Here is a 15,542-nt window from a genome sequence, read left to right on the forward strand (position 1 = left end):
CTGGTGGTAAACAGGACAGAGAGAGCTTTACTGTTCCGTTGACATGTGTTTCACAAGAATGTACTTTCTAACATTCTTTTTTTACTCACACCCGTCTGTCCCATTAATTTGTGTGGGCGGGATTTGATGTGCAAATTGGGGGTAAAACTTGAATCGTGTCCAGAGGGGTTAACGATAACTCAACAAAACACAGTCGCAGGCACAGATCTCCACTCACATTGTGTGTACGCACACACAATGGTTAGGTATGCTGCTGGGTGACCAGATTCTGTATACCACTGGAAAGTCTGTTCCCCCCAAATTACAGAAAAATGGGTCGAGCTAAGTGACAGCAGACTTCAGCCTGGCGCTTATGTCTCACCCCCAAATGATTTATAGTGTGCTTCTCATTTCAGTCCTGGAGGCCCTGACCCCACATATGAGGAAAAGTTTTTTCACACAGTCTGATAAGCTCACAACTGGTTACATGTTTTGGGATTCATATTTTTTTGGGCATTGTCTGTGTCACTGACTGATAATCAACATTCTTTTTACAGGCTTGGTGCTGCACCACGCATGTTGCTCTTTCCAAACCATGCCATGCAGATTGGAAAGACGTGGGCCCGTTTGTGGAAAAGGCCTTGCAGGTGTCAGATTTGTGTCCCACCTCTGACCCTGCCATCATGTTCGCTCCCCGAATGGGGGTATACAGACAGAGCATGATATCAGTGTTTCACTGTCAGAAAACTGTACAGTTGTTAAATGATGAAGCGCTGACCTGTATGTCTACATCTCCCACAGGCCTCTCACCCGTCTCCGTGCCACCCAAACTGGCTGATATCCCACCTGGTGTCTGGGCTACTGGTCCACATGATGTGGGTCTCGTCCGGAACTGCCCACTGGTCATCATTACCCCGCGATCTGATTACAGGCCATGTCAAAAACAGTCCGAGTTCTAAGCTTATTTGAATGTGGGAATTATAGTTCCATGTCCTGATTCACCGGTCAGGACCCCAATTTTTCCTGTGGAAAAAAGTGCGAACCCCTCCTGACCCAGACACATGGAGGTTTATTCAAGACCTACAGGCGGTAAACAAAGCCGTGGTTCCACGCATACCCACGGTCCCAAATCCACACACGATTTTATCACAAATTCCGCCGTCTGCATCTCACTTTTCTGTCATTGACCTTTCGAACGCGTTCACATCTGTTCCCGTGCATGCAGATAGCCAATATTGGTTCGCGTTTCAGTTCAGAAACAAAATGTACACATGGACGCGCATGTCTCAGGGGTATTGCGAGGCCCCAACCATTTACAATTCGATTTTGGCCAACTCGCTGTCCCACCTTGACCTCCCACCAGGTGTTGCTCCTTTACAGTATGTTGATGACCTTCTCCTTTGTTGTCCTTCACAGGCTTGTGTCTTTTGTTTCACTTGAGGCAGCTGATGGACGACCTTGTCTGCCCAAACATTTCTTCCCCTGGTTTGCTAAGCTGACACATGGCGTAGATCATGTGTCTAAGGGAGGAATGTTAGATAAATGTTTTCCTGCAAAGCATGCAGACAGCTCTGCAGTGGCTAAGGCTTTGGTAACTGAAATTTTGTTTTGTTTTGTTGGGGGATCCCAAAGAGGATCTCATTAGACGATGGGTCCCACTTTGTGAACACAGCACTAACTGAGTTAGGGGAAATGCTAGGTTTTGACCTCAAAACACACTGTGCATACCATCCACAATCAGGGGGGGGCTATTGAAAGGGAAAATAGCACCCTAAAATCAAAACTGGCTAAATGTTGTGAGGAAACAGGTCTTAACTGGGTCAAGGCCCTACCTCTGGTTCTCATGCAAATGAGAATGAGACGTAGGAGTCGAAGTGGGCTGAGTCCTTTTGAGATTATGTTTGGGAGACCCCATATACAGGTCTCCAGGCCCCCCAACTAACCGGGTTGACATCATTGTTGGAGCATGACATGGTGTCTTAGTGTAGAAAACTCTCCTCTGAACTATTTCGAGTACAGGTACTGGTGAAATCAGCATTACCGGTTCCTGCAGAGGGGCTGCTCCATCCGCTGCAGCCGGGGGATTGGATCCTGGTTCGGGACTTCAGACGAAAGCACTGGAAACAGCGCAGGTGGTGAGGCCCTTTCCAGGTGCTCCTGACGACGCACACAGTGGTCAAGGTTGCTGAACGTGCCATGTGGATCCACGCGATCCACTGTAAGCGGTTTCTGGGAGAACCGCCAACTGCTGCAGCCGAGGACGGGCCGGAGCATCGATCGACAGCGTAGACTGGACACCGGAGCTGGACACAGCTGTATCACGCACCTACACTCACAAGACTCACTGGTTGAAACCTAGCGGTGGTAACGACCCCAGTGACGTCTCATATACACTTATCCTTTGCCTGGTCACTGGCGAGTGACTGAAGACCCCCTGCCCCACACATACACTGATTCGACGACGATGGAGGTGATCAAAGGGTCAGCTGTCATCTGCATCACCCTCCTGTGCCTGTACATGTGGTACATGGACACATTCTATCAGGTATCTGATCCTTCACCACCGCATCACATTCCTGTTTGCGCCCTGGTCTGTCGGAGGACAGCTAGGGTCAGAGGAGCTTCGGGGACGTCACGGACGTGACCTCCACCTCATTGATCACCACGACTAGCGATAACACATGGTGGCGAGTGACACGTGATCTGACACGACGTGTCACTAATCAGTCATGCTATGTGTGTAGTTTGATGCCACACAGCTCACATGAAGATACTCTGTTCGCTCCTTATCCTCTCTCGATCAATCACACACTATTGACAATGATAAAATGGACAGTGGCCGTCTGTCACGGCGTACCCCTGGCTGGGGTTGAGACCCAACGTGACCTTCCTTCAGAAATCCAAGAAATTTCTCTAGAGACACTAATATTACTATGGTACAGAAAAATGTTGTTTTTCGGCTCAGAGATCTGTCTAATCTTTTTTTCACTCCACAGTTTTGCTTCCATTCCCCAGTCACAGAACACACACGGTATAATTTGGGACACACATCTGGGTGTAACATTACTCTCTAGGTAGCATGCGGGTTAGCAAATTGTGAAAAAAGGGCTGATAAATTTACTTTTCTCCAGTTATAGTCCTTTACAATCTCACGGCATTACTAGGTACACCATCCCCACTGACACATTATGATGCTAAGACCTCATCTTTTTATTTTATTTTATTTTTAATGTTACTACCACATATAATGCCACCGTAGCTCTAACTCCTTCTGATTATGGGTATGGCTGTCCTACAGATATGGTGTGGACGTGTGGTCAACACTCTTATTTGTATTTCCCAGCATGATGGGCAGGTACATGTCACCTCTCTTATTTGGTTCCAGCTACCTCCAAATTGACCATCAGCCCAGTTATGTCACCGCCTCACACCCGTGTAAAACGGGATCGGATTTCAGGTGGCCATAAGTTTGAAATCAGTATTATTCCCATGTACGGCCCTGATTGTTTAGCTTGGTACATAGAAGAACTTTCTGTGGAGCTAGAGAATCTCACTGCGTCTGTTGAACAGGGGTTTAATGACCAGTGAGATGAAAGCTCTCCGCACTGTCGCATTACAGAATAGGGCAGCTTTAGATCTCCTATTGGCTGAAAAGGGAGGTGTCTGTCATCTTATTGGCGACCAGTGTTGTACCTATGTACCTGATGTTTCCACAATCAGTTTGATCACCCTAGACGAGTCCTACATGAGGAAAACACTGCATACACTACAACAGGCTGGGATTTTTGGGGCTGGCTGCTGTCTGGGGGATGGAAGGCAATGTTGATGAAAATTATTGCTGTGATTTTTGGTGTGTTTGTATTACTCCTCGGATTATCCTGTTGCATCATTCCAATAATACGTTCAATGATTAGCAGTGTGATTGGTACTTTTAGTATGGTATAGCATGAAGTGATTGATGATGATGATGATAATTATGATTTTGATGACTTAGATGATCTTGATGATGATTTGATGGTGTATGAAGAAAGCAACGTGTAATCCTGTCAAATGAACAAAAATTGTGAAGCTGGAAATTACTGTTCTGACTGATGTCCAAAAGCAGATAGATCATGGGTGGATGTTTATAGTATTTTTTTTCATAGTATTTTGCTATTTGTCCTCCAATGTCAAACCTGATCTAAAAAGAAAAAAGACACAAAGTCTGGAAATTTGGCTACATATAATTTATCTGGAGAATATCTGGAGAAATATGGCTTAATTAGGTTGTCTTTGGGTTGATAATCATTTATAATCATTTATTGATACTCGTACGTAAATTTTATGTTTTTGCATGATTGATTCGGTTGAATAATCAAAAGGGAGGAAATGTGGTGGAAAAATTTACTTTTTATATTTTATACTCTTTATATTTTATACTGTTAGTACATCTTCTTTTAATGCTGAGTCATTATTCATTATGTGTGATGTTTACCACTCTGTAACACCCCCAACCCAGGAACAGAGTTCTTGCCTTGAGTTAAAACCCAAACACCTAAATGTCTGAATGTGTAGATAGAGAATGGCGCCTGCACTCCAGATTGGATCCAAGCAAGGTTAGAGTGGAGAGGTCATCATGACCTCTTCACGGAGCAGAGAAGGAGTAGTATGGGGTGGTACGATGTACGTAAGGAATGACATCACAGTTTGAGGGGGTTGGATTTGGTTCTACATAATCTTTAGTTTTCTCTTGTTTAATCAGACTTCACTTACAGAGTTTCTCTGTGACTGACTTCTCAATAAATGCATTTATTTATTTTAACTCTAACTTTCTCTCCTCCTCTTTGTGTGTGGGTTATCAGTTGAACATTTCCATAACAGTAGTTTACTCCACAAGGACAGACAGTTAGACTACTGACCTTGTTCTCCAGTGGGTCCAGGGAAACCAGGAGGTCCAGGGTCACCGACCAGTCCGGAGAGACCAGGAGAGCCTGTTCTCCCTAGTTTACCAACAGAACCAGGACGTCCCTTAGGACCTGAAACACAACAGTTTAATTTTAGCAACTTCTAGTAACATCTAATAACCTTTTAGTAACATCTAAAAACAGACTCCTCCTCTCACCTGGACGTCCAGGCATTCCAGGCTGACCAGGCTCTCCAGGTGTACCAGGGGTTCCATTTTCACCAGGAATTCCCATGTCTCCATATTTTCGATCATAATCTGAAGGGGCCCTTGGCAGCGTAATGCCAGGAAGACCCTTACGACCAGGAGGTCCTGAAGAGAAAGTAATAGTAAAAGATGATGTGTAGGGTGGATTAGAGAAAGTGGAGGGATGTATGCAACGAAGAAAAAAACAAATTTACCATCATACATGCATGTAAGGGGGGTAAATTGTAAATACTTTTCTGTGTGTAAGGTATTATCTTACCTCTGAATCCTTTTGGTCCTTTATTTCCATAGTAACCAGGGTCACCAGGGAAACCCTTGAGACCTGGACCACCACTGAAACCAGTTTCGCCTCTTTCACCTAAGAAGCAAAATTAAAATACTCAACATTTTCCTTCATTTCTGCATTGTTGGGTGAGTTCTGAATGATGTTCTTCTTCACCTTTAAAACCAGGGCTACCAGGGAGTCCACCACCTCCAGGTCCTCCTGGTTCTCCTTTCCTACCAGGGGAACCAGGGAAACCTGGCAATCCAGAGTCTCCTCTGTCTCCCTGGGATGTTCCTGGGCCTGCTGGTCCTGGAGGACCTGGGGGACCCTGGAAACCTGCAAAAGAAAGGAGATATGGGATAAATAAAATACAATGTTCAAAGAGAAAATGAAGTGGAAATTAGGAACACAAAATGTCCTTACCATACTCTCCATCAAGTCCTGGGAGGCCAGGGTCTCCACTGGGGCCGGGAAGACCTGATCCCACTGTCGGACCAGCAGGGCCAGGCCGACCAGGGAACCCTGGGAGTCCAGGGCCACCTGAAACAAAAAAACCAGCAGTCATTATTTTTACATCTTATTTCATCATTTCTAATATCACATTTCGTTTTTTGAAGTTTCTCAAACCTGGCTGTCCTCTCTCTCCCTTCTGTCCAGGGAACCCTGGTACTCCTGGGTAAGAGATGCCTCTCTCTCCCTTCAAACCTGGAATACCAGGGGTACCAGGGCGACCTCCTGCAGATCCACCTGGATACAAAAATTAATATTTGGGTAGAGAAATCTGTTCTTTGCTGCTGCAGACTATATACAGGATTATGTGTCAAGAATAATTTTACAAAGTTGCATGCTTTATTTGTAAATGTGAAGTGATATTATAGTAATTTATTAATTATAGTAGTTATTACAGTAATAATTTCTTCTTTTGATTGTTAGGTAACTGGTATAGAATTTGTCTGTTGTTTCATGCTTGGTATAGTGCATGCTGTTTTTACTGTAGCTGAAAAGCATCCATGAACAATTAAAGCAGCTCAAATGTTATTGGTGTAAATAATGCAAGATCCTTGCCTGGGGTTCCAATGAGGCCTTTAGGTCCAGGAAGTCCATTGAGTCCATCCAAACCAGGAGATCCAGGTAGACCTAAAAAAGACCAGGTGAGAAATGTGTTTTTCTGCTGTGCGTTATCTCTTTTAAAAACAAAAAGTGGGTACACATTAATTGTATAATTAATTTTTCAAACCTTTGGATCCAGGTCCTCCAGGAGTTCCAGGGAGACCAGGAGTGCCATCTGGTCCTCTTCTGCCTGGGAAGCCTTGCAACCCCTTTGGCCCAGGGAAACCAGGGGAGCCTAGAGATGAGGCAAGAAGATGTGTTAAATATTAAACTGAATAAAGAGAATGATGGCCAACCATAAGGCTCAAATGATCAGGTCATTTTACTTGACTAACTGTCATATAAATAACTGTGATTAATAATTTCTGATTTCTATTGTTAATTTTATGCCACTATAAAAGTACAGTATAGCCCTAATATTAGTTTAATATTACTGTGCCACTGTGTTGTTTCACTTTACAACTACTCCGTGATGTTAATGTCAATAAGAATAATAACAACTCCAACCAGGTGATATCTAGGTGTAGTGGGTCATGACAATATTATGACATTTAACTGGCTGCTAATTTTAGATGTATGTATGTATGTATATATGTATGTATGTATGTATACTGTAGGTTACTGGCTGCAATTTCTTACCTGTGATTCCAGGTCGTCCTGGTTCACCAATAGCTCCCTTTGCTCCAGAGAATCCTGGAGTTCCAGAAAAGCCATTGTCACCGGGGGCACCGTCATTGCCATTGCGCCCTGAAGACAAAGAGAGATTAAAAACTGAAAAGGTAAACCTCCTAAACCAATAACGGAAGCCCGAATGTTGCAAAATGGCAGATGTTGTGACTTTATTCCAATATTACACCCAAAGACAAAACGAGATCCACCCTGCTTTTGTTGACTCAAGCTACATATTTTCATTAAAGAAAAATAATCTATTTGAGCTTCTCTAAGAATAACTGTGAGGATAAACGTGTCAGTGTAACATGTTGAGTGTTTATCCATAACTGTGCTAAGTAAGTCTCACCTGTGAGGCCTGGGTCTCCTGGTTGGCCTTTAGCTCCTGGACCTCCAGGATATCCATAAGAATCTCCAGGCAGACCTGACAAACAAAACATGTGATGTAATGGATTCATTAAATAACTGATTCAAAAAAGATGATAGAATGAACAGTAGAACAGTAGTTTAACAGTAGAATTATTTTATTGAATGATAGTTTTACACTCACCTTTACTACCAGGACGACCAGATTCTCCAGGACTCCCAGGGAAACCAGAAGCACCATTTTCACCCTGAAAAAAAAAAACAAAACAAAACATCAAAACTTGAAAAAGAATTCTGTTAATGTGGTGCAACTTCATGACTGTGTACCCTTACCCTTGGTCCAGACATGCCAGGGAATCCAATGATTCCTCCCTCCCCTTTTGGTCCAGGGAAGCCTGGAACTCCTGGTATACCAGGGAACCCAGGCTGTCCTGGCTGCCCTTTACTCTGCTCAGCAAAACCAGGAAGACCAGGCAGACCCTGACGACCAGGCAAACCCGGTAAACCCTTGTCACCTATGAACCCAGAGAGAGGAACAAGGTTTGGATCATATCACATCATTGGTTTATATCAGTCTTTCACCACTGGATTAGAGTGAAACTGAATCTCACAGTCAAATGGTCATAGTGGCAATTACAGTATGTAATTGTAAGTGTATCTGTAATTGCATAACTGTACGATGAACTGGATCTGATTATTCAGTACTAGGGTTCATTACCAGTATAAATACCCCTAACTGTGAGGAGTTTGCTGTTTGGATGGTCTTCCTTCTTTGTAATATGTTGTAGAAATCTGGTTTATTTATTTGTTTGGCACATGCTCTTCTCCACACTTGTGCATATATTTAGTTTGCCTCTGTATTTTATGTTGGCTGCATACATGCTGCATTTAAATACTTAATTCTATCTGATTTTACTGCTGTTCTTGCTTTAGTTGATTATTTTATTCATTCATTCATTCATTTTCTGAACCCGCTTTATCCTCACTAGGGTCATGGGGGTCGCTTGGAGCCTATCCCAGCTACATAGGGGCGAAGGCAGGGTACACCCTGGACAAGTCGCCAGTTCATCACAGGGCTGATGTATAGAGACAAACAATCACTCTCACATTCACACCTATGGGCAATTTAGATTAACCAATTAGCCTATCAGCGCATGTCTTTGGATGGTGGGAGGAAGCCGGAGCACCCAGAGAGAACCCATGCAGACACGGGGAGAATATGCAAACTCCACACAGAAAGGTCCCACCCCCATCGACTGGTGTTGGAACCAAAGCCAGGATCTTCTTGCTGTGAGGCACGAGTGCTATCCACTGCACCACCATGTCATGGTTATTTTATTATTTAATTCATTTTTTTTATTACCGCAATGAGTTCAATTACTCTTCAGTTTAAATTAATTTACTGAATTGTCTTTTATTGTCATTATCGCTATTGTGTGTACTCACGTCTACATTATATTCAGACATTTAAAAAAGATTGACTGAAGGAATGAGTGACATTTATGGTAGGATAAAAAAAAAGCAAATGCATAACATGTAAGAGAAAGTAAGAATATCCACTTTTCAAGTAAATGTTCACATAGTCTTTATATATAGGTGCAGCTCAAAAAATTAGAACATCATGAAAAAGTTCAATATTTTTTGTCACTCACTTCAGAAAGTGAAATCCATATATTATGTGACTCATTAGACATAGAGTGAAATATTTCAAGCCTTATTTCTGGAAATTTTGATGTTTATGGCTTACAGATAATGAAAACCCAAAATTCTGTGTCTCAGAAAATTAGAATATTGCATAAAATCAATTAAAAAAGGATATTTTAAACAGAAATGTCAGGCTTCTGAAAAGTATGTTCATTTCTATGTACTCAAGACTTGGTTGGTTCTACTTTTACATGAATTACTGCATCAATGTGTCATGTCATGGAGGTGATCAGCCTGTGGTACTGCTCAAGTGGGATGGAAGCCCAGGTTGGTTTGATAGTGTCTTTCAGGTCCTCTGCATTGTTGGACCTGGAGTCTCTCATCTTCCTCTTGACAATCCTCCATAGATTCTCTAAGGGATTCAGGTCAGGTGAGTTTTCTGGCCAATCTAGCACAGTAACACCATGGTCACTGACTGACTGTGGAAAGTCCAAAGTCCTCTTTTCAGATGAAAGTCCATTTTGCATGTCATTTGGAAATCAAGGTCCCAGAGTCTGGAGGAAGAGTGGAGAGGCACAGAATTCATGTTGCTTGAAGTCCAGTGTGAAGTTTCCACAGTCAGTGCTGGTTTGGTCTGCCATGGCATCTGTTGGTGTTGGTCCACTGTGTTTTCTGAAGTCCACAGTCAACACAGCCGTCTACCAGGACATTTTAGAGCACTTCATGCTTCCTTCTGCTGAGAAGCTTTATGGAGATGCTGATTTCATTTTCCAGCAGGACTTGGCACCTGCCCACACTGTCAAAGGTACTAAAAGCTATTTCAGTGACCATGGTGTTACTGTGCTTGATTGGTCAGAAAACTCACCTGACCTGAACCCCATAGAGAATCTATGGAATATTGTCAAGAGGAAGATGAGAGACACCAGATCCAACAATGCAGATGACCTGAAAGACACTATCAAACCAACCTGGGCTTCCATCCCATCTGAGCAGTACCACAGGCTGATCACCTCCATGACATGACACACTGATGCAGTAATTCATGTAAAAGTAGAACCAACCAAGTCTTGAGTACATAGAAATGAACATACTTTTCAGAAGCCTGACATTCTGTTTAAAATATCCTTTTTTAATTGATTTTATGCAATACTCTATTTTTCTGAGACACAGAATTTTGGGTTTTCATTATCTGTAAGCCATAAACATCAACATTTCCAGAAATAAGGCTTAAAATATTTCACTCTATGTCTAAAGAGTCATATAATATATGGGTTTCATTTTCTGAAATGAGTGACAAAAAATATTGAACTTTTTCATGATATTCTAATTTTTGAGCTGCACCTGTACAGCCTGTCTGGCAAAACGTATTCCAAAAAACAACAAAAAAAAAAAACATAAAAAAGTGTTACCTCTGGGTCCAGGAAAACCAGGTAGGCCGCTGCCTCCAGGGATTCCAAAGTCTCCTTTCTCCACCAGCTGTGATGGAAAAGGACGTCCAGGGGGTCCAGGAAGGCCAGGGAATCCTCTCTCACCTATGGAGGTAAAAGTGACAGCATGACAAAAGTGTGACAAAAAAGGCTGTAGATCACTTTACACACCTCGTATTGGCCATGTGAGACTGAAACAGGACCAAACGCCTCTCAGCTGCCATTCAAACTGGATAAGGTGTAAGTGGACTTGGAACATTTGTAGAGCTGAAAGTTTGACACTGTACATTTTGGTGACAATGTACATATTTGGCCCTCTTTGTTTTGCTTTCATTCTCTAATTTTGATAGGATCGAATAAGTCCTCCCATTATCTATAAATGCTGTGTTTAATGTTGGCATGTTTTTTTTTGGACAACATTAAGGTCTTTTTTTGGCGATGAGAGCCATATGTGAATTCCTGAATTATTCTGAGAGTGTAAACTATCCAAAAAGTGTTTTCACACCCACAAATTTAGTTGGATGAAATTAGATAAATTTAGAAGGGACCTTAGTTGAGGCTCTGGATACTTCACCTTTTTGTCCGGGGAATCCAGGACCACCAGGGAGACCATCTCTCCCAGCTCCACCAGCCAGTCCTTTACCTCCTGGAAAACCAGGAGTTCCAGGACGGCCTGGTAGTCCAGGGAAACCCATCAGTCCTGGGAAACCTCTTTCACCTGTGGAAAAGCATAGAATCAAACCTAGCACTGAAAAAAGCTAATCGCTTTACATGACAGGCTGGTAGATACCTTAAATGCCACAGTCACTTACCCTTTCCTCCTGGGATTCCTGGGACTCCCTCTCTGGTTCCTGGTCCAGGTGGTCCAGATGGTCCTCTTGCCCCTGGTGAGCCAGGGGTGCCAGGCTCTCCTGGTGTTCCCTTCATGCCTGCAGGTCCGGGAGGACCTGCATCTCCTCTATCTCCTTTCCGTCCAGGGAAACCTGATAATGTATGTACATTTTAAAAGGGAATTCAGGAAAATATTGGATGGAAAATTTTATGTAGATTGTAACTTAAAATAAAAGTTGTATTAAAAAATTCTTCTTACATGTTTAACACAACTTTTTTTAAACATAGAAATATAATATAATTTACATTCATTCATACAGATGCAAGAGCATTATTTTATGTCAGCAAAAACTTACCTTTCATTTTAATGACATTATCACTTACCTCTAAAGTAACATAATAAGTGAAAAATGTCAAATGAAAAAACGTCATGAGCTATTCTGGGTAAACACACTTGCACACACAATTTGGCAAAGACATGGACAACAATGTAAACACACAAGCTCCATTACATTGTTTCATTGCCTTCATCTGACTGTAATTGCACTTAGTCATTGTGTGTTATTGAACAGATATAAGTAAAATGTGGAGATGTAGAGAATATTTGCAATTCCCCCAAAAGTGCATCAATTTGTGTACTTTCAGCTGTCGTAAAATCGTATGTTTTAGTACCCTTTCAGGGTGACAACTCAACATCTGTCCCAGGACTGCAAATGAAAAATAGGCATTAGGCTAACTCTGGTGCATTTACAACAATGTGAATTAATGTACAATGTCCCTGTTAAATAAACCAATAAATACAAAATTAAAAAAACAAATAAAATAGATTTTCATTAAAATAATAATGTAATCTGAAGTGCAATTCCAGACTGAATTAGCCAAGTCAAACTGCTTTAAAGTTGTTGGTCCTACAAGAAAGCCAGCAAAACTAATGTTTACATTCTTAAAAACATGACCCATTTTCAACACATCCATGCAGCATAATCTTTTTATGAATCCAAGACAATGCAGGGATGTTTTAAAAATGAAAGATCCCTTTAAGAGTGTAGAAAGAGCTGCTAAACTTGTTAAGGTGAGTTTGCACTGGGAGCTTTGGGTGTCACAAATGTGAACTGTACAATGCAACAAACACATTTAGAATTGATTAGACTTGAACACATAACTGAACAACACAAGTTAGTTCTTACTGCAAAAACAAAACCATCAGTTTCAAGAGAGGAAGTTCAATTTCTGCATCTCTCAGCGAAAATGTCCATCTTCAGCCATTGCTTACCATTTTTTGTAAAACCCAAAAACACAACAATGGAAATTTAAAAAAAAGCAGTTTATTGAGTAATGATTCATAGTCAATATATTACTTAGGGGAGCTGGTGGTCAACACACTGTCAGTTTGAAGACAAACACAGGAGTATTGGCACATAAGCTAAGCCATGTGCTGCTTTGGATGGGGGAAGCAGTAAAACACATTTTAGACACCTCACAGAACAAGACAATTGGTTGTCTACTGCTGCCTCCAATAGTTTGTTTATTATTGTGTGACTCTGATACATTAACATATTAGTTTGAACTATTAGTCACACAATACTGCAAACAAAATTACTGATGGGTAAAACTTTTTAGTTCTTGTCTGAAAGGACTGTCTGTTGGTAAGTTAAAGAGGTGGAAACATTCAAAATGTAGCATACACTTCATCTAACATCACCTTTTTTACACAGCAGTTTTTCCATTGCAGTAATTTTAGCTTCTCTGCTTGTACTTCTGTCTGCTTCTCCAAACAGGAGGTGTGTTGACTGCTATGTACTGATTATGAACAACTTATACAAACCCACTTGATAACCCAGTGAACTCTTAACTAAAGCAAACTCTTATGTGAGCCAGTTCTCAAATATCTGATGCTACAATATATACCATTTAGCGGTGAATGTGGTTAGAGTGTTATAGTTGATGACTGTATAATATTGTTTTAGTGTATCTTTGTCAAATCCAAACTGATGTTACAGATGGACATTTTGTGCTGTACAAATGAGAGATAGCATACACACAATTGAAGGAGGATGGCACTCAAAGCATTTAGTCTAATGTATGAAAAGCAAAAGGATGGATGATGGAAGTAAAGTACACAGTGGGTGGGTGAATTGATGGATGGATGGATGGATGGATGGATGGATGGGGGAAAGAGTGTCTCACCTTGGCAGCCTATAGTGAATGACCCAACACCAAGAAGAAAAGGATGGAGGGATGAGAGGATGGATGAATTTGATGGTGGTGCATAGAAAGGAGGAAGAAAAGGGGAAGAAAACAGGAGAAATACACAAACAGGAGAAGAACATATTCTTTTGGGTGATGCAGAGTTTGAATAAACAATCAGAACAAAAAAAGGCAACTGTTGTGTCTGATTCCTTAATAGAGGATAGTTGAAAAAATACACAAAAAAGGGAAAATGAACCAACACTGGTAATAGTGGAGGAATGAGTGTTGAAGAGACAGAAGCCAAGATTAAACTTGTATCCTTCTATTGAAAAAGAAGCTACAAATGTATTTAGATAAATATAAAAACTCTTACATACACAGTGTAGATTCTAGGATGTCTAATATCCAGCTACATAGCACAGAGGTCTGGCAATTACATGGTTACTACATCCATTGCCTCACCTGGGGGTCCGCTCAGTCCTTTGCTGCCAGGATCTCCTCTGCGTCCAGGAAAGCTACCAGTAGGATCACCTGGAGGTCCAGGAATACCAGGAATACCTGGATAACCGTCTACTCCACGTTCCCCCTTCAGTCCAGGAATACCAGGCCGCCCATCAATACCTGCCAGAGAAAAAAAGACAATAATACTGTTTCTATTGTTTTCTTTTGCTAAAACAAATACTTGAGATACCTGAAAGTAGCAATGTTATGAAAATTTACAAAAAAATGTCCATGCAAAGGCCTGTTCAGAACAAAGATTTATAATAAGATGAGATGAGATAAAACTTGCAACTATATGAGAACTGACAATCTACAACATTCTCTAAGCCAGTGGGGCTGGGCTTTCTGGAAATTATGAAAAATCCCTAGATTGTAAAATTCAGATTATTTCTTTCTCAGAAGATCTGTGTTGGTCAATAAAAAAATTGAAAATCTAAACTGTTTGCTTGTTGTAATATATCCACTGTGACAATGCTGCTCTAGTTCAGTATTTCCCAACCTTTTTGAGCCACGGCACATATTTTACATCAGAAAATCACAAGGCACACCACCAAAGAAAAAAGTCACAATAAGCATATTTATTGAAATGTAATGCAAATCTAGTCTAAATTTACTTACTCAGTGTGAAACCATGGCCTGTTTAGTTGAATACAAACCTGATATTCTTGCAGGAATTGAAGAAAAACACACATGAATCTTCCTCAACAGCTGAGTCTCTCTCTTTTCTCGTCTTTCTATCAGTCATGCTTGAAAAGCCCACCTCGCATAGATAGGTTGTGGAGAAAGGGAACAGAACTGAAACAGTTTTGTTTTCTAGAATGGGTAACTCTGTCATACCTGCTGCCAGACGCTAGTCTGGTTTTGTCTGTCTTTGTGTTTTTGTCACTTCCTGTTTTATTTTGTTAAGTATTCCCTCATGTGTCTTGTCTGTCGTCTTTACTTCCTGTTCCCCGTTCATCCTGACCTCTGTCCTGATTACCTGTCTCCGCCCTGATTTGCTCCACCTGTGTCTAGTTGTCTTCCCTCCCTTTTGTGTATTTAAACCCTGTCTCTCCCTTATGTCAATCGCCAGTTTGTAACTCTAGCAGTTCAGACCAGCGTTCTTGACCTCGTTTGTTCGTTTGCCTGCCTGTTTTTTGACCTGTTTTTGGATCCCTCGGTTTTTCGTCTTCTGCCTGCTCCCGGTCTGGTTTTGTCTGCCTCTCCTGATTCCTGGTTTTGACCTTCTCGCCCTGACTACCGGTACGTGAGTTTTGTCTTGTCCTTATGTCCTGTCGCCCGAGAATTTGCCTACCTGTGTATGACCTGTTTCCGTCCCTGACCTCCCTTTGCTTCTCCCTAGTCGGGAGAAACACCCCAAACACCATACGGGGAGACGGGCTGTCGCCCCCGATCCAGAGAAGGATATCAA

General features: G+C 41.7%; 1 protein-coding gene across 3 annotated transcripts in view; it reads right to left on the reverse strand.

Annotated features, from left to right (window-relative positions):
• The window catches only part of col4a6 (collagen, type IV, alpha 6), a 197,995-nt gene that overhangs the window by 8,129 nt on the left and 174,324 nt on the right, over window positions 1-15,542 (reverse strand). For all 3 annotated transcript variants that reach the window (XM_030162034.1, XM_030162032.1, XM_030162033.1), the window contains 17 exons: window positions 14,093-14,251; window positions 13,628-13,636; window positions 11,422-11,592; window positions 11,184-11,327; window positions 10,592-10,714; window positions 7,872-8,053; window positions 7,723-7,786; window positions 7,522-7,596; window positions 7,143-7,250; window positions 6,631-6,738; window positions 6,459-6,530; window positions 6,021-6,140; window positions 5,817-5,933; window positions 5,568-5,729; window positions 5,388-5,486; window positions 5,081-5,233; window positions 4,878-4,994 (listed from right to left, as the gene is read on the reverse strand). In XM_030162034.1, coding sequence (XP_030017894.1) covers window positions 4,878-4,994; window positions 5,081-5,233; window positions 5,388-5,486; window positions 5,568-5,729; window positions 5,817-5,933; window positions 6,021-6,140; window positions 6,459-6,530; window positions 6,631-6,738; window positions 7,143-7,250; window positions 7,522-7,596; window positions 7,723-7,786; window positions 7,872-8,053; window positions 10,592-10,714; window positions 11,184-11,327; window positions 11,422-11,592; window positions 13,628-13,636; window positions 14,093-14,251 — 1,983 coding nt within the window. The remainder of the gene's footprint in view (window positions 1-4,877; window positions 4,995-5,080; window positions 5,234-5,387; window positions 5,487-5,567; window positions 5,730-5,816; window positions 5,934-6,020; window positions 6,141-6,458; window positions 6,531-6,630; window positions 6,739-7,142; window positions 7,251-7,521; window positions 7,597-7,722; window positions 7,787-7,871; window positions 8,054-10,591; window positions 10,715-11,183; window positions 11,328-11,421; window positions 11,593-13,627; window positions 13,637-14,092; window positions 14,252-15,542) is intronic.

The sequence above is a fragment of the Sphaeramia orbicularis genome, chromosome 18 (assembly GCF_902148855.1).
Source record: "Sphaeramia orbicularis chromosome 18, fSphaOr1.1, whole genome shotgun sequence".
Lineage (NCBI taxonomy): Eukaryota > Metazoa > Chordata > Actinopteri > Kurtiformes > Apogonidae > Sphaeramia > Sphaeramia orbicularis.